Below are 20077 nucleotides of genomic sequence, written 5' to 3'. Positions count from 1 at the left end.
TCAAGTGATGGGCAAAGCACTGTGTGTGTACATCAGTTGTTAAAAAGATGAGAAAGTAACCCAAATGCTGTACTGTTCCTGAGTATGAGCACTGAATAAAATAGCCAAGAACTCAGCAAACAAACAGAGAGGGGGTCTCTGAGGAAAAGAGGAAAAATGGAATTGCCTAGAAAAAAATTACCGAATATACTCATTCATAAACCGAATATTTTTGGTAAAAAAGTGACACATCAAAGAGTGGGGGTCGGCTTATAAATGGTCTACACCAAAATCTGGTGATTTAAAACTCTAAGGAATCATTTAATTGAATATCTAACACAGGGATCGGCAACCTGTGGCACGCAGCCCACCAGGGTAAGCACTCTAGCAGACCGGGCTGGTTTGATTACCTGCCGTGTTCACAGGTTCGGCCGACCGCGGCTCCCACTGGCCCCAGTTTGCCGGTCCAAGCTAATGGGGATGCACCACTTCCCGCAGTTCCCATTGGCTGGGAATGGTGAACTGTGGCCACAGGGAGCTGAGGGGCTCCATGCCTGCAGATGCTCCAAGTAAACAAAACATCCCGATCCACCAGCAGCTTACCCTGATGAGCTGGGAGCTAAAGTTTTCCAATCCCCGAAATATAGGGTTGGCTTATGAGGGGGTCACACAGTTTTTGCTATTTCCACGAATCCATTTTGGGGGCTCGGCTTATAAATGAACAGGCTAATGAATGAATATATACAGTAAGAGTCAGATATGAAAGCTCTTAAGAAGTTCATCTCTGTCGACAATAAATGCAACAGATCATTCATTCATTAAGGCCCAAATCCCAGTTCTCATACTGAGCTCAGGAACAAGAGCCATGCACAGGAGAACAACACAGAGGCGAGAGTTAGAATTCTCTGGCCCACAGCTTCTGGACCTCAGCACTTCAGTAGTGTTAACAATAATTGGAGAAAAAAGCAAACGTGATTCTGGGATGCATTAACAGGTGTGTTGTAAACAAGACACGAGAAGTCATTCTTCCGCTCTATTCTGCGCTGGTTAGGCCTCAACTGGAGTATTGTGTCCAGTTCTGGGCACCACATTTCAAGAAAGATGTGGAGAAACTGGAGAGGGTCCAGAGAAGAGCAACAAGAATGATTAAAGGTCTTGAGAATATGACCTATAAAGGAAGACTGAAATAATTGGGTTTGTTTAGTTTGGAAAAGAGAAGACTGAGAGGGGACAAGATAGCAGTTTTCAGGTATCTAAAAGGGTGTCATCAGGAGGAGGGAGAAAACTTGTTCACCTTAGCCTGTAATGATAGAACAAGAAGCAATGGGCTTAAACTGCAGCAAGGGAGATTTAGATTGGACATTAGGAAAAAGTTCCTAACTGTCAGGGTAGTTAAACACTGGAATAAATTGCCTAGAGAGGTTATGGAATCTCCATCTCTGGAGATATTTAAGAGTAGGTTAGATAAATGTCTATCAGGGATGGTCTAGACAGTATTTGATCCTGCCATGAGGGCAGGGGACTGGACTTGATGACCTCTCGAGGTCCCTTCCAGTCCTAGAGTCTATGAATCTATGAAATGAGACTCTGCACATTTACAGTAGGCCAAGGGCCTTTGGAAGCAATTGTTCCATATATAAACCAGCACTGGAAATTCCTCATCTTCGAGAATATCAGTGACTTGCATATTAATAGAGCATTGGATTGTCTAACATTCTCTGTGCAGCACTCAGTTATATCACTGATCTTAGTCAAGGCCTTGAAGAATGAAATAGCTACCCTGGCTGTACTGGCAATAAGAACAGGAGTACTTGTGGCACCTTAGAGACTAACAAATTTATTTGAGTATAACAAATTAATTAGTCTCTAAGGTGCCACAAGTACTCCTGTTCTTTTTGCGGATACAGACTAACATGGCTGCTACTCTGAAACATATACTGGCAATGTATCTTTTTCAGTGTTAAATGTTATATTGTACTAGCAATATCAACCTCATCATCTGGAAAACCCTATTGCAGGGAGTACCTGCAATTTATCTTTCCTTTTTGGCAATAGTTCCAAAAGCTCTTTAACCACTCAAATTATCTCTTTAAGATGATGCAGAGACCTCATTACCTACATGCACCAAAGGGGCATTTGAGGACGGAGTCAAATTCATCTCTGGCAAACTCTATCTATATCAGGCATAGTTCACCAGGGATGAATTTGCCCACAAGATTGTTTCTCTCTTGTTTGAATTTGCATATAGGGTATACAATAGGATTTCTTGTACAGAAACCTTTAGGTTCAACAAATGTTTGATTTAGCCCAAAGATAAAACCCTCCTCAAGCATCTGCCATGTCTGGAGGAAAGGTTCATTGCCCACATATATAGTATAGAGTTTAAAAAAAAATCTTTGATCCTAAATAACTAAATCAAAGTTATGTATTTTAAATGTGTTTATAAATTTCCTTTTTAATACTGCAATTCATATTATTATTATTATTTAATATTTATATTGTTGTGGTACCTGGACAACCACTGATAGCAGGGTGTTGCTAGGTGTTGTACAAATACAATGGAAGAGTCAACAAGTGGGTGTAAAAGATGTGAAAGGGAAATAAGAGAAGGAAGATTAGGAAAACAAAGAAGAGAAGGGGTGGTTACATAGGCTACCTAAGTCGGTTTTGAAAATGGACTTAATTACTTTTGATGTTACCCGGAGAGAGGGAGAATACACTCTCTCTCTCTCTCACACACACACACACACACACACGCACGCACGTACGTATGTTATAAGAGTAAATAAATAAATATCAGCAAAAGCAAATACTCCATATTTACTAAGATTTTTCTGGAGATTGACTCAAATTTGGAGAAGAAAACTAAGCCTATTTCTCACAGTTCATTAATAAAACATAGCTCACTCTGTTTATAACATCATGTCAAGCCAATTTTGTTTCCATCTTACTCTGTTCATTTCAACAGGGACTTGCTGTCAGCATGCAACGTAAAAGCAAAATTATTTTCGTCTCTCTCATTCCTCACCCCATCCCACCCCCATCTCCATTGTGGTGCATGTTCTTGGTTAAGAACATATGGTAGCATCTTTTCACAAATATTTGGATTTATTATTATGGGGAACCTAATGCTATAGCCTTTCTATTTTTATAATGTTTTACGCTTTAAAAAATAAGCATTGTCCTTATAAGTTTTCATGGTAAAAGACAATAAGGCAAATTCATGCAAAAAATGGTAGTATTACTGTGTTCAGTGATACACAGCTTTTTGAGGGCCTCTTTTCTGAGTTACTAAAATAGTGGCAGACTGTAGCGATATGTGACCAGTGAGAGAGACTCTTTCTCCTCCCCTCACTTGTGTCATGGCATCAGAATATAGCTAGTCTTTCTGGTTAAAAGCAACAGTTTGCATCTGTTCTGACCATGTAACCAAGTGGCTGGTTAGCACTGTCCTGTCTAAAATTAATTTTTTTTAAAAGGAGTAAACAGAGTTTTGAAAAATAAAACTACTCCACAGGCATCAACATGGCTCAACTCAGGACGTTTGGCATATATCATTCATGAACCCTGAGAATCAAAATCCTGATTCCAGTCAGTTTGAGAGCTGAGGAAGTGAGCACTGATTTTTTACCCTATGATAAAACTGGATCCATTTGTTTTGGAAGTGATTTGAGCAAAATGAGGATTTATGTGCTTCAGAGCTGCTAATTGAGCACCACTAAGTCTGGCACCCATCCATGGACTGGCATAGCCTGATTGCTAAGAAGCCTGCTGTGGTGGTTCTGCAACAAGCAGGTGCCACAGAGAAAAGTATACAAGTATAAGGAGAGACTGAAAAGAAGGAACTAGAATAATGGAAAAGAAAAATAGAGAAATGGGCCAGAACCTATAAAAACACTCCCAAACTTCAGGGAAGTTTAGATTTGCTGCTCAGGCCCTTCTCTAAAAACTTATATTCTGGTTTGAGTACCTGTTATTTCATCTGTGTAAACTCAGATTTATAGAGCTATTTATATTAATTCTGTGTACTGTATGCACATCTATATGCACATCAGTACATTTGCAACAACCAAGCAAAGGCAGGTCTTAAAAACTTAAACTAAAAAGAGAAGAGGGAGGCAGAAGGAGTCTGAAGCAGTACAGCAGAGACAGCATTATGAATAGAGAATGGAAGCATTAAAACACATCTAGTACTCACAGTTGTGGTGGTGGTAACCTCCTCTGTTACCACCTTCAGAGTATCAACCACTGAGATATATCCCAAGCGCCTTGCAATCGCTAAGGCAGTGTTACCATTCTGAAGAGAGAGAGAGAGAAATCAGAGGGAGGACTGTGATTTGAACCAGTGAGATCACTCCCAGCACTGCATGAGCCAGCATTTCCATCCAAAACAAGGCACAGCTTAGGAAAATCACTGAGTTTTACCATTACATCTGAATCTGTCTTTGTAACTTCTTTAAGACTACAGTCCTGATTACCATGGTAACACAACACACTTACATCTGCCTGCAATTCATCATAAAAAGCATGCTGCATGCTTTAACCCTAAAGTTGTCAAATTTCACTACACGTTATGTGCCTTGACTGCTTTGTTTTCCAAAAACTCTGTTATTTGGGAAGTTATTCTAAAAACTATTAAAAAGTTTTAGGGTCCAATGTCTCATAGAAACAGTTCACATCTGCAGCAGGTACAGTGCTTTCTCTGGGAATATATAACTTATGCAAAAGTTTGTAACAGGCAACAAAACAAAACAAGGTTTGAGTTTAGGACAGGGGGAGAATTCTTTTACATTTAAATGCCTATCTAAGCCATCAAAAATAACTAGTATTTAAATTGCCCCTTTAATCTTCAAATAAAAAACTAATTAGCTAGTTGAACCCCAGAACACCCTTGTGATGTGGATAGGTATTAATTTATTTATATAGGGCTAGACTGTTATATTCTCATTCACACTGAACAGTACACCTCCACCCTGATACAACGCAACCCGATATAACAAATTTGGATATAACGCGGTAAAGCAGTGCTCTGGGAGGGGCAGGGCTGCACACTCCAGCGGATCAAATCAAGTTCGATATAACGCGGTTTCACCTGTAACGCAGTAAGATTTTTCAGCTCCCGAGGACAGCGTTATATCTTACATCAGGAGCTGTGCCACTGAAGTCAATGGAGCTACTCAATGGGAATGAGAGAGTATCAAAATCTGGTCTGTATTTATTTATTTCAGAAGTGCCCAGCAGCACAGCGTAAATCCATCCACAATGAGTAGCCAAAAATCAGTGCCTTTTTGTCAGGAGGAGCAGAAAAAAAATATCAGACACAAGCTACATCAGGTAAGAATGTCTGAGGGTATGTCTTCACTGCAGAGTTAACCTGGGTGATCAGCCCCAGGGTACGAGCCACCACACTGCAAAGCTCTATCCAAGTTCCTGTGTCCTTATTGCTACTGTATTCACCTGTGTGTATCACTAGAACTTCTGAGGGCATCTCCCATGGTTCTTTGTACAGCAGTAAGCTGAGCAGTTCTTTTATTCTTTCCCAGTGAATAATGGGAGAACTTGTCTGTCCTTCTGGGCACATGGTGAGACTTGTGGGAAGACAGGGAAGGACTATAAGCACTCGAGTGTTTTAGCCACTGCAAAGTGGGTGGCTTTCCAGCCCAAAGCCTTGGCTTCACTTCAGGGTTAGTTCAGCTATTTACACTCAAATTAACTCCTTTTGAGTTAGGCTCTCTTGACTGAGAGCAGCTACACTGCAAAATGACACTCAGCCTGCACTGTGTTTGGATTAGAAGCACAGAATAGCCTTACTGCATTATATACTCAAGCATCAGAAGCACTTCAGCTTCAACCTACATCGCCTGATGGTCCAGCTAGCTCAAGTTTAAAGCACCACTTACCTCAAGTGAGAGATTTGTGCGTGTAGACAGGAATCAAGCTGGGGTAATACTTGAATTACATATACCTCTAGCTAACACTGCAACTAAGGCAAGTCCCAAATGAAAGCTGGACTGGGGCTCTAACCCAGACTGATCTGACCCCTCAACAAGCTGTACCAGCTAGCCCCACTTGAAAATGCCACTTAACTTGGATGAGATATTTTTGTGTGGATGGTAACACCAGAGTAAGAGCCCAGGCTACCTCTGCAGTGATTGTGCTTTGAGGTATGAGGGACCCAGGCTGTGACAGTGCTACAAGGTCATTGGAAATCAAATGAACATACTCTTAAAATAAGTAAGCCCTGATGGGGTGTTCAGCCCCAGGAACTGACCACGAAAGCCTCCCAGCTAACGATGTAGGATATAAACTATGACATGGATTCTTGGATAACTCAGAGTATTGTTCCAAGGAGCGAGTGAGAAGCCAGTGCAGATTTAAGCAGGGGTATTATGCACTCATGGCAGTCTGATCCACTCAGGAGCTAGGCTGAGGCCTGTTTTTCTTTCTTTCTTTCTCTTTTTTTTTTTTTTTTTAAACTATTTGTAACCTCTGGGTACACAGTGCTCACGTGGAGTTGTCAGTGGTATAGATGGCTATTACAACAATTGCAGACCCCTGGCTGTCTGTAAAGGATAGAAGCTATGCTACAGGCTATAACTGCTCTCTCAGAATCCAGGAGTAGCAGTGAACTCAATCCAGGAGGTGACAAACAAATAGATAGAGGGATAGGGTAAATTAGGTCTGGACTAAGTGCTTCATCCTGGGTAGTAAGTATCCCTTTCATCTTATATATAGTAGGGTTGCAGTCAGTTTGCCTTCACCCAGATCCTCATGTTGGCCAGGCACTGGGGGAATAATAAGACTACCATCTTTATTGCTATTCTTGTTTTAGACATGGAGAAACTGAGATGCAGAGTGCCTGTGACACAACCAGTCAGTGGCCAACCTGGAATTATAATTCAGGAATTACTGTTTCCAAATCCCATGCTCAGATCACTATTCAAACTAACTCTCCATCTGGAAAGATCTTTGCAACTAAGCAGAGCTACCTTAAGGGCCTAGAAAGAAGAGAGGAAGTCACACTCACACATCTGATGACCAGCTGTATGAGAAGCACATTCACCAAAGCAAAAAGCTAGAGAGGAGAGGAATCAGATGAGTCAATCAGACTCAGGAAAGAGCCATCGGGGGAAAAGCTGCAGGCAGGTGATAGATTGCAGTAGTAACACAGACAGTTTCCAGACTTACAGCAGTGATAGCATTGGGCTTGGCCCCATGCTGGAGTAGGACATTGATGATATGAGTGTGACCCTGTTGAGCAGCTTGGTGCAGAGGGGTGTAGCCATTCTGTTATTAGTGGTAACCACCATATTTTTAAGGAGAGAAAAATACAGTGATTAGAAAATACATTTCAATTTATTTCCTCTAGTCAAGACATTTAATTTATTTAAAACCACATCTATGCCAGCATTTCACTCACACATACAATAATTCTCAGCACCTTCTCTAAACCCTCTAGGGATTACTGAAATAATAAATCATGATAATATTAGACTTGCGGAGCATTTTTCATATGACAATATTAATGGTCTTTATAAAGGTGAGCAAACATTACTGTCCCCATTTCACAGATGGGAACAATGAAGCATAGAGAACATAATGCTCATGCCCAAGGTCACAGAGCAAATGGGGGAGAGGGGGACAGACCCAGGTCTTCTGACTCCCAGCCCTCTGTTTTTAATGGGTACCCAAGGAGTCTGCCTTTAAAAATACTTGGACTAATTTATAAAGCCATGTAAATTCTAACAGCACTGACTGAGTCCATTTTAAATGAAGCAGCTGTTTGACTATAAGTCTCACTGATTATGAATGTCAGTGCAGTTCATTTTCTGTTGGTCTGCAAAAGGTCCCAACTGTGCCACAGATATAGTGAAAAATGTTTGCATGTTTGGCATACCAACAAACATTTTTAAATTCTGTATATTTATCTACTCCAATGATCCATTCATGATGTTCTACAATACAAAAGCATAGTCAGACTGCACTTCAGCTAGCTGATCTGAGGGGGAATTGTATGAATCTAGTCAGGCAGTTAATTTACAAATTATCTGCACTTGACTTTGAAAGCAGGCAGAGAATAAAACTGGGGGTGGGAGAAATAGTAATTTGATTTCACTGTACCATATATGTATGTATAAGAGAGCCTAAGGGACTCAGACTGATCTCTTGGACTTGTGTGTGTGCCTTAAACTATGACTATGACATGCGTCTTTCATATGGACAGATGGGTGAGAACGTGTTTGGTACTCTAGTTGCCCTTGTAACATTTAGGCTACGCATTCATCTACCAGGTAGGATACAAAGCAGGGGTTTACTGTAGGTTGTGGTGTTTTATACTGACAAGCACATTATTTCTATTACTTTAATATCAGTGCTGTCCCTTGGGATCGAGTTCAGACACACTATCTTTCCGCTGGACATGGCACACAATATCTTGAAGGTTCTCTCTATAGAAAGAACCCCAATAGCATGTCGCTCGGCTTTTGTCAGCTATAAATCAGGCCAGGAGGGACTTGCTCTTTAAACTAAGTGAATCCACAATGCTGGTTATCTGTTAGTCTGCCAAGATTTATGATATTTTTGAAGAGCCAGTGAGCCAGATACTGGTTTCAGTTACTCTGGTGTTACTCTAAACTAACTTTAATAGAATTATTTCAGATAACTAGAATAACCAGTGAAACTCAAGTCAGAACCTGACCCAATGAGTTCAACACACATTTAGATACAGAGTGACACCTAACAGTTAAGGGGCAATTACGATATTCCTTTCAATTGCCTCCAAGTAGTTCAGCTGGACCTGCTGCCAGCTGCCACTTGGTAGCACACAGTTTCTAGCTGTCTGCTTTTACTATAGGTTTCAGCTTTTTTCTTGTTATACCTACTAGCTTTTTGAACAATCTTACCTATGGTTTTAACCTACTGAGTCTGGGCTATGACTGCTCTGGAAATGTCTTGACTCTACCCCTGCCACTGTGTTTTTTTGTGCATTGGAGTTAGCGCTGTTTAGTTGGGCTCATTTTCATGATGCCGTCCCATTTTGAGGAGTGGATCGACCATACAAGTAAGCAGCTGGAGACAAAGAGTCAGCAAGAATGATCAGTGAATTACAAGTTTGTGTGATTCTGATCAGTTATCAAGGACATCAGATGTGTTGTTGGAGCCATCAATGGAGCTTAGCTGTTTGCATTGACACCAAAACACCAAGGAAACCAGGTGAACGGTGAGACTATAGGCTACCAACAGGAAGCCAGTTTGAATTGGAGCCAGGAAGTGCTGGGCCCTTGTGGGCTGCCTTCTCCTTCTTCTGGTGCAGGTGATGTGATGATATCTGTGATATAACATAGCTTTGTGGTCACAGATCCCTCAGTGTAAGCATATATTCGGCAGATCCAGAAACCACTGGTTGAGAGAGGCAGAGTTGTCTCCACATAGCACACCTTGGAGGGTTTTATTCTGGTGTAACTCAGAAGTAACTCTGAAGTCAATGGAATTACACTAATGTGAGCAGAATCAGGCTCATACATGTTACAAGTACAAATAAAATAAAGGAAAAACTCAAGAGAACAGATCTTCCTTCTCACACACGCACACACAGAGTTAATGCACCCAACTTCAGCTTAGTGAATAATGCACCCTGAAGCAGAACAGAGGGAACTCATTCCACCACAGCCACAAATCAGCAGATATTGACACCTAGTGTGCATACGTAATTTGTAAAAAGATCTACTAGGAAAACAATCCTATAGCTGTCCATATGCAGTATGAATTAGTATCATATGGTCACTGAAGGAAAAAACCAGAAGATGACAAATTCTTTACCTTTGTTTTAGCATTGACGTTGGCTCCCTGTTTCAGGAGGAAATTCACCATCTTGATGTTTCCATAGTGACAAGCCACAATTAAAGGAGTGTAGCCCAGCTACAATAAAATAACACAAAAAAGTAAACCTCTGCAGTCAATGGGACATTCCATTATAACAAGAGCAAAGAGTCCTGTGGCATCTTACAGACCAACAGACGTATTGGAGCATGAACTATCGTGGGTGAATACCCACTTCGTCGGATGCATGACTTTCTGTGACATGACATGCATCCGACGAAGTGGCTATTCCCCCATGAAAGTTCATGTTCCAATACGTCTGTTAGTCTATAAGGTGCCACAGGACTCTTTGCTGCTTTTACAAATCCAGACTAACACAGCTACCCCTCTGATACTTGACATTATAACAATAACATCCTTGTTCACCTGGGAAGCAGTAGCATTATGTGGTTTACCTTTGTCTGGGCATCTTGGTTTGCACCATGCTTTGTCAGTATATCAGCTACGTTCACTTTATCCTCCTGAGCTGCAAGGTGCAAGGATGTCAATCCACTCTACAAATGAAATGGAAAGAGAAGTATAATGTTACCAAAAGGAAAGAAACAGGACTTGCAAATTGTATCATTTTTAAATATAGCAAGATCCTGTCTGTAATTTCAAAAATAAAGATTTTTAAGCAGAAATGGGAGTTGGTCTCTATCCATGGAAGACTAGCGAACAGCTCATCACAGCGAACTGTCATTGTAACTATAGATTGGTGCTTTTGGCTAGTGATTACCATACCTGGACTTTACACAATAACGTCAAAGTGCCAACTAATGAGGTAGGATGACCCCTTCTGCAACTCTGGGAAGCATATGTAGCCTTCCTCAGCTGGTAGGAATGGGCCTTAACAATTATAGGTGGGAGTCAGAATAAAGGAAACAGTAAAAGAGAATTGAGGCCCAAAAAGAGAATCGAAGCAAATCTTTAAAAAAACGTACATTGATAGCCTATGGACAGGAAATGGGTAAGAGCTTATATAAATAGACACATTGAGTATGAGAATGGAAAAGCAGTTTGCTTCCCATTTCTTAGAATGGCACGTTACAATAGTCTCACACATCAAGAGCCTCATCATGCAGCTTTTACTCCTGAGCAAAGGCTGCAGAACCAGGGCCTGTGAGAGTAAATTTTGTTCAGCATCTTTTGGCTGGATAAAACTGCATCACAGAAAGTCTTATGTAATGTTTTTTGGGAGGGAATCAAGGTACTTCTAGGAAGGATTTGGCACACATTCCAATAGAAAACCTGATGGATCAGAATGGTTTTCATTAGGATTATTTTATTATTTTCTCAACTAGTAAAGCTGCATTATTCTTTGCCAAACATTACTAGTTTCTTCCATCCCAGCAAGGAAGCTGGATGGCACAATATATTGGGATAAGTGCCACAAGCACTCCATTAGTTCAGCCCTCAAGCTATTGTTCTCTGACATGTGTCACATAGGGCTGGATCAACCCAATGACTCACAGGACCTAGAGCAGTGGTCTCCAACCTTTTCGTCTGGCAGGCGCCAGACGAAGGACCGTGGCAGTGGTCGAGCATCCGCCAAAATGCCGCCAAATTACTGTGGCATATCGGCAGCAACACCTCTCGATGACGTCACTTGTCAGCGGCAAGTGGCATCATCGAGAGCATCGCCAGGGCCGGCTCTAGCCATTTCGCCGCCCCAAGCACAGCAGCACGCCGCGGGGAGCGCTCTGCCACTCGCCAGTCCCGTGGCTCCGGTGGACCTCCCGCAGGCGTGCCTGCGGATGCTCCACCGGAGCTGCGGGACCAACGGACCCTCCACAGGGACACCTGTGGGAGGTCCACCGGAGCCGCGGGACCAGCGGACCCTCCACAGGGACGCCTGCGGGAGGTCTACCGGAGCCACCTGCTGATCTCCCCGTGGCAAGCGGCCCCAAGCACGTGCTTAGCATGTTGGGGCCTGGAGCCGGCCCTGGGCATTGCCACCAAAATGCTGCTAAATTTCAGCAGCCTTTCAGTGGATGCTCGACTGCCGGCCAGGACACAGGTGCCATGGTGCCCACGGGCACCACGTTGGGGGCTCTTGACCTAGAGCTTTTTGCAACCTCCCTTCTATTATTTCTTAATCCTTTAGACAGGATGTACAGCATTGGTATTATGTTGGAAACAGCTCAGAGATTACAAGACTGCAGGACAGTGGAAACACTACAACCGTTTCTCTACGGTTGGTTCTGCAGCAACTTCCCTTGGCATGCCTGCTTCTCCACGCCCACCTTTCTGTCAGAGCTTGCAGGCACATCATTTTCCACTGAACATGGCACACCACTGCAGATCCTCCATAGGTTACCCAACGTAGCTGCTAATGATATGCTTTTAAGACAGCCTCTGATCAGGGTCACTTTCTCTGCTAGCCCTAGCTACCCTCACTGCTGCTGTTCACACACCTGCCTTGCTTCCTTACACTTCCCAGATCTTGAGCTTTTGCATGTGTACAGGGGTGTGTAGTTTGGACTCTATTTCTGAGCAGCTGGCTCTATTCTTGTATTGCACTTTGCAGGTTATTGGATGCCCTCCCTGTGATAGCTTATCCTCAGTGGTGAGAGGGCATTACCTTAGTTGCCACATGGATATTAGATCCTTTGTCCAGAAGCAAGGTAACCATGTCAGCATGACCTTCTTGAGAGGCCAGGTGCAGCGGGGTCACTCCCTGTTTGGTCAGAATGTTGGTCTCAGCTCCGTAGCTCAGCAGCGTGGTAGCTATCTGCATCTGATTCTTCTTGGCAGCAATGTGCAGAGGGGTGTATCCATTCTAAAACCAGGCTCCACATGTTAATAGCCTTTTCTGATGTTCACAAATCCATCACACAGAAAATAGTGCACCATTTCATTTCATAGAAATATCTGGAACAATCTGCCTCTAGCATTATTTTTCCCATTCTTGACAATCCTACAGTCCATTTCCAGTGGAAACAATAATGGAGGAATAGAAAATATCCAATTTTCAGATTATGGTGGCATAGAGAAATATGAAGGAATGATGAAAAGAAAAACAACTAAAAGCCAACTATTGAGACATTTCTGTATCTTAAGAATTATTTACATAAGATTCCTGTATCAGATGAGACCAACTGTCCATTTAGATTGGAATCCTGCCTCCAACAGTGGCCAATACCAGATACTTCAAAGGAAGGTGGACAATTATGGAATAGCCTATGCATTTGGAAATCTTTTCCTAAACCCTGCCATTTAGTAGTTATCTTATGCCCTAAACTAGCATAAAAAGGATATAACCCTCATGCTATCTGGTGTATTGTGGCTGTTTTTAAAATCCACATAAATATCTAGTCCTTTTTCTAAACCTCTGGGCTCCTAGCCTCAATGCTATCTGGTGGGAATGAGTGCCATTTTAACTTTATAATGTGCAGTTTGCAATTGGAAAAGCAATACGTTAAAATCTATGTTTAGTAGACCTTGTCAAAAATTTTCAGACAGAACATTTTTCTGTCAGAAAATGCTGAACTGACAGAATCTAAAGGTTCAGCGGGATGTGTCAATTCCATGGAAACTTTCAACAGAAACCAAGAAAGCAGGACAGAGTGCTTGCCTGCCAGGTTTCCTGAGAGCCTGGGTTTCCCTGGTCAGCTGCCTCCCTGTAGTACCTGATTCCCCAAGGGAGTTGGCTGCCTGAAAAGTTGGGCATCCCTTGGAGGCAGCTGCCTGGAAAGTTAACTGTTTTGGTTATACTAAAATGGAATTTTTCAGAAATTTTCCTCCTGTGAAAAAGTTTGAAATTTTGGTTGAAAAGTCATTCCAAAAAAAATCAAAATTTTCTCATGAGGGAAATTCCATTTCCAGCCATTCTAATGTTTAATTGCAAGGCATATATTACAATGAGTTTATTTTTGCTTTTAGTTCTCTAAATCCAAAAACATTTTTTTCACTTTGTGACACTGTAATCATGCAAAAAAAGTGCATCTTTTCCTTCACATACCAAAGTGGTAGGTGGTTAATAAATGAAGACTGAGAGACTGCAATGAATTCTACATTTTGGAAATCTTGGGTAGTGTAATATATAGAAGAACATATAAGAATAAGATGTCCCAAGGAAGACAGATACAGACAGAAATGCACTGATTTGGAAATGCATGCATGTACTGGCTGACCCATATGGACGTTGACAAGAATACTGCAGTCAGCAGATGTCAATAAAACTTAGATCCAGATCGCCAGCTAATACAAATTGACACTGAACTATTCAGATTTACATCAGCTAAGGATCTAATCCTAGAATGTGGGTGGAAAGAGAACAGAAAGAGAAGTTTCATAAAAACTAGGAAAAGTCAGTACACTGTAAAATAAGGTGCCTGGAAACAATATTATTTTATACTCTCACCGATTAATTATATTTTGGAACCTACTAGGACCTGCTCTGCAACTGCTTTGTCTCCATCCACCTTCTCTTCCACCCAAGCTGGAATTTAACTATGCCCTAGCCTTCACACGTTAGAATTGTCCTGTCACTGGCTCTATTTCACTCAATTTTTCCCCCCATAAATGAGTAAATACCCTACTTCTGACTGATGAGTGACAACTTTTTGGTGCTTGATGCGTGCATGCTCTGCACTGCACTCAGCTCTTTGGATGTAAAAGTATAGAAGAGGATGTATGTTTGCACCTGCAATTTTGATAGTTGTGTCAGTTATGCAATTGGCTGAATACAGTCACAGGGAGCTATTAACTCTAAAGTACAGTCTCAGTGCATTGACACACTGCCTTATTTGGAAAGAAGAGGATGGTGTTCCACTTAATTCCCTCTACTGCATTTCCAAAGACATACTAAGGAGTTAGGACAAACAGAATCCTTGTTACATTTGTAGTATCTGTGTGGAGGGGGAGGGTTGGTAAAATTTCTTACTGCAGCAATGCTTCTGCTGAATTCCCATCCACACCAGCAAAAGCAGTGGCTCCTGTACATCAATGAAAAGAAGGGCCACTTCTTGAAGGACAGTTTGAGCAGAGTGTAGGATCCAGAAAATTTTAAATCAATGAAAACTTGCAGAGATAGGGTTCTGTGTGGGTGTTTTCCTTTTTTAGTCTCCCATAACATATCAGAGAACGATACAAGCCCTGATCCTGCCACACAGACAAAACTCTCTACACACACAGGTTCAAGGACAGGTTTCGAACATTATGCAGTACTAAAGTAAGCTCCAAATCATGCTTCTTTTTCATTAAAATTAAGTTGGACTCGGACAGTCATATATGCAATATATTCAAAGAATGACAGACAAGCTTAGCACAGCTCCTACTACTCAGTCACAAGGAATGTCGTTATGGGTTTACCTGGTAAAGCCATAGCATTTATACTGTATGGCAGGGGTACGCAACCTATGGCATGTATGCCAAAGATGGCACGCATGCCAAAGATGGCACGAAAGCTGATTTTAAGTGGTGCACTCACTGCCTGGGTCCTGGCCACCAGTCGGGGGGGCTCTGCGTTTCAATTTAATTTTAAATAAATCTTCTTTACTTTACATACAACAATAGTTTAGTTATATATTACAAACTTATAGAAAGAGACCTTCTAAAACGTTAAAATGTATTACTGGCACACAAAACCTTAAATTAGAGTGAATAAATGAAGACTCAGAACACCACTTCTGCTGAGGGGTTGCTGACTCCTGATGTATTGGGTCTACTTTGAGTCTGCAATAATATATTGGACACACTGAGTCTAGCTTTCAGATGGAGTTGCCACTCTAATTGGCTGTGTACTCTTCAGCCAGATTTTTCTTACACATTGATTTTACACTGGTGTAATTTCACTGACTTTAATGGAGTTACTCTTGACTGATACCTGCAAGAGGAAAATCAGTCTTTTTGTGTCTGATCAAGAACTGGAACAGACAACAGGGTAGCTTCAGTAAGACCAGAATAGGGTCTCTTTTAGGGACAATAGACAAGTGATCCAGAAAGTCTACTCAGAAACTCAATCACACAAGGACATCCTGATCTGGTGTTCGCATGGACTGAATTTCCTCATATTTATCAATGCATTGGATAATCAGCAGTCCTTATGTTTCAGTAACAAGGTTTGACTATAACTGGCTATGCTATAAAGAAAGTATGTTTCTAAAAGGCTCTAGAGTGACTTTAAAAAACAAACCTTACAGTCTCTATTGAAAAAAAACCAGCTCTATTTTTAAGAATGAGCATAGAAGATACGATTAATAGGCTTGAGCATAGTCTCAGAAGTGCTATTCAGAGTTCTTGCATAGCTTCAAAAATCCTGAAAACTATAGATACAAAACTACCGTAGTTATAAGGCTGTAAAATATTTTTAAGAGTATTCTAATGATGGGGACAATTATAAGCAAAAGGAGGGGCATCTCTCCTCCAGCTTTTCTCTGGGGAGGAGAACTCCTTTCCCTCAAAACTGTGTCTGGCTGTGAAGGGCAAGAAGAAGAGGCAGCAGAGGAGGGAGAAGAAAAAGTATGAGATTTCTTTGTGCAGCAACTTCCAAGCATTCTTTCTCCCTTTTCCCTGCTGTTCATCCATTAACTGTTAATCTGAGAGGCTCAAGAACAAGCATGAGTCAGCTGCAACTGTAGCCTCTGACCAGCAGAGGCCTCTATCTCCACCTTCTGGGGTTTCAGGTAGGGTGACCAGATGTCCCAATTTTATAGGGACAGTCCCGATTTTGGGGGCTTTTTCTTATATAGGCTCCTATTATCCCTCACCCTCTGTCCTGATTTTTCACACTTGCTGTCTGGTCACCCTAGTGTCAGGAGTTTGCAACTGTGACTCCAGCCTTCAGCTGACTCAGCTCCTTCACTGGTTAGTTTGTTGTTTTAAAATTATTTCCCTGGTTCTCAAGAGTGTAACATTGCCAGTGCATGGCTGTAAAATCTCACCTTGGCAGTAGCATGGGGAGAGGCACCTTTCTCCAGCAACAGCAGAGCCACCTTCTGGTTGTCATAGTGAGCAGCTACATGGAGTGGGGTGAGACCATTCTGTAAAGGGCGTGTTATCGAATTAAGTTGTTAGCTGGGCATAAGCAACCATTAAACCGCAAATCAATATATGTTAAACAAATATATTAATTGATTAGCCAATAAATAGATAAACAAAATGACATTTAACTCAGTCTGAATTATTTTCATTTTAGAAACTTTGCTGAAACTGAAAATGATAGTAAGCCAACAGTTAGTATGATGTACTTTGCTTAAAACAGGGCAAGCAACTGAGGATGAATTTGATTTGGCCACTATTTATTATTCATCACAAACCAAGTTCTGAAATCTCCAAGTCAGAGAAACATCATTATGAGCAACCTTCGCAACATGGGAAAAAGTAATAGTTCTGGTCTTGCTCCATTATTTCTGAATTGTGATTTTTATGACCTGAATAATTTAACAGAATGGGCACTTCTTGATCCACAGTAACATATCAGTCTTTATAATTATGCACCAACATGCTCTGCTGTAATAAAAGTAAAATATTAAACTCACTATGAGGTAGCCTCATATGCATGTGTATGTAAAAATCATTCTAGAGAGACTGTTATTTTTAATACAGTTAAGTTGGACAGTGAATACAACTTCTTTCCTTTACATTATTTTTTCACCAAATTACTGAGCATAATTGCTTGTTGCTTTTCAATCCCCCAGTGATTCCCTGTAGTGGAGGACTGTACCTTGCCAGCTGAATCAGGAGAAGCACGACGCTGCAAAAGTAGTTTTGCCACATCCAAGCTTCCATACTTGGCTGCCACATGCAGTGGTGTGAATCCCTTCTGAATAATTTTTAGGAGACAAAAATTTTAGTGTAAGTCTCTGGGATCTTTCATTTAACGATCATTTTTTCTTTCTTCTAACCTTTGAATGTTTTAGCAGGTTACGATTCAAATTAAAGCCACCTGCAATTTTTATTCATTAATAACTAATAAGACTTAACAACTAGTAATGGTACCAATCAGTGTGAAGTATTTTGATATGAGTGTGTCATACAAGAAAATATCCTCTCTTTCAGTCTTCCATATGGCCACAGTATGACATTTTACCACATAAAAAGTTTACCAAGCAATATCCATTGTACGGGTAGTGAGGCTCCAATTCAAATTTTATCCAAAACTTAGCTTTTCAGTAGCTCAATTTTTTATTTAGTTTTATGGTGACAGAGTTTTTAATTATTTATCCACTACACTGATTTGTGCCTGGAAGCAACTGATAGGCCAAACAATCTGCAAGAAACTAAATCCTATGAGAACAGCTCTGAACTTGGTGTTACCATTGCAGCAGCTCCGCAGAAGAATGATACTATATATTAAGACACACATTTATATAGACACACTATATAGCCAATACATTTGGATACAGCTTCTGCAGCTCTACTGAAATAGATATTGTCTAACAGGAAGGCTGTAGCACGTTAATTTTTTTAAACACATACATTTAAGGGTGAAAAGTTGTCTTCTTAAAAACGTCTTTTCTATTAAGTGTTAATATGGATTCACTAGCCCTTTCACAAAATGTCTAACAAATTATTTCCCCAGTAATTTCTTTTTAAAAATCAGGTTGATAAGAAAAGTTAAGGGATAAGGACAGATGATTTGCAGATGATTTGCAACTGTTGTCCTGGAAACATCACCAGGGAGCACCATAGCATATTTGCCAGACATTTTGACAATGTGTGGTGTTTATTCTAGTTGCCATCAAGTTATGTTACTCTACCTGCATAGGGTTTAGATCAGGAGTTCCCAAAGTTTTCCGTAGCATGGATCACATGTTAACAAAGAAGGATGGCCTTACAGACTACCTCTCCTCTTAGCTATGATTACACAACATTCCAGTAGCAATTACAGCAATTGCTTATTTGGAAAATTAGGAAAGTATCTACAGTTTTAACTGTGTTTTAATGTGATTTAGCATCTGGAAACAGCCAGCACCCCCAGTAATCCGTGACTTCTCATTTGAGAACCATTGGTTTAGAATTTTCTAATCCTGGAAGATATAAGGTTTAAGCTTCAACTATAAAATAAGGAGCTCTTCTTTCCACCTGACACCATATTTGCAATTGCATAATCAGATGATGGGTTTGGAGAAGACCTCTTGATTCATCGCTCTATCCCCCATATCCATTTTCCTTTATATTACTTCTATTAAGAATCTACCTGTTAACACTTTAATAGGCAGGCAAACAAATCTAGTACTGTAGAATATTTTTAGGACAATCTTTGAAATAATCAACTATGCCATGACATGTGGTACAATACCTTAGTAATTTAATAAGATGCTGAATGTCAATCTGGTTATAGAATACTCTGATTTATTATGCAGTTTATATTTTGAGAATTTCTTTTCAGCTGTTAGATACAAGAGTTCTTTCATTAATTTAAATAATTAAAATAAATAAGCCTTTAAGGAGGTTTGTTTGTTTAGAGAATGCTAGGGATGATGATTTTAGGTGTTTATTTGGATACATAGAAGGCACCTTGTAGGCAAGAGAGGTTCCTTTGTCATAGAAACCTAGTACTTTCTAAACTTGTTAAGATCATTTGTTATTTATCAAGTCTAGCATTTTGTCTCCAGCTTAAACCAAAACCTGAGACTTCAGAGAAAGACAAATATGTGTCAAAATCTGATGAATTCCATGTATATTGCTTTAATCTGTTTGACTATTGTTTATAATAAAACCAGGTCAGTTTCTCAGTGAAAATGTTTCCCTCACTATACAGCTGCCTCCCTGCTTGCTAACCACATCACAGTCTTATCTCTCCTATTGGGAGACTAGCACAATGCATCTCATCTTACCTTGGTGGCCAAAGAGTGTGCAGCACCTGCCTCCAAGAGAACTGATGCTACATCAACTTGCCCCTCTCTGGCAGAGATGTGCAGTGGGGTGTACCCGTTAGTGGTTGCAGCGTCAGGGTGAGCCATGTGTTGTAACAGCAGTTGGACAATCTCTGTTTTACCCAACCGAGAGGCAATGTGCAGTGGAGTCTGTTCCTCCTACAACTCAAATCAGGTGAACAGTTAATGCCAGTAGAAGCAACCTGAATACCACATCCTAATGGATTCCAGTTGAAGACTCTACACATTCACCACATATAAAACAATAAAGGACACAGGGGAATGCTCAGTACCAGTGTGGAGATTAAACAATGTGCTATTAGATCAAAGGGAGGGAAAATGTAGGGAGGAACATTGTTTTTCTTTTCTTCTTTAAATATGAATGTAGATCACTTGCACCATAGTCCTACTTGTAT

At 40.8% G+C, this 20077-nt stretch overlaps 1 protein-coding gene across 23 annotated transcripts in view; it reads right to left on the bottom strand.

Moving 5' to 3' along the window:
* Window positions 1-20077, bottom strand: part of ANK2 (ankyrin 2) — a 598819-nt gene that overhangs the window by 97372 nt on the left and 481370 nt on the right. For all 23 annotated transcript variants that reach the window (XM_030564737.1, XM_030564739.1, XM_030564736.1 and 20 more), the window contains 8 exons: window positions 19623-19820; window positions 17507-17605; window positions 16725-16823; window positions 12422-12619; window positions 10254-10352; window positions 9799-9897; window positions 7168-7266; window positions 4178-4276 (listed from right to left, as the gene is read on the bottom strand). In XM_030564737.1, coding sequence (XP_030420597.1) covers window positions 4178-4276; window positions 7168-7266; window positions 9799-9897; window positions 10254-10352; window positions 12422-12619; window positions 16725-16823; window positions 17507-17605; window positions 19623-19820 — 990 coding nt within the window. The remainder of the gene's footprint in view (window positions 1-4177; window positions 4277-7167; window positions 7267-9798; window positions 9898-10253; window positions 10353-12421; window positions 12620-16724; window positions 16824-17506; window positions 17606-19622; window positions 19821-20077) is intronic.

Source organism: Gopherus evgoodei, chromosome 5 (genome assembly GCF_007399415.2).
Source record: "Gopherus evgoodei ecotype Sinaloan lineage chromosome 5, rGopEvg1_v1.p, whole genome shotgun sequence".
NCBI classification, from domain to species: domain Eukaryota; kingdom Metazoa; phylum Chordata; order Testudines; family Testudinidae; genus Gopherus; species Gopherus evgoodei.
Note: the sequence above shows the minus strand (reverse complement) of the source record. Positions and strands in the feature narration are given on the sequence as shown.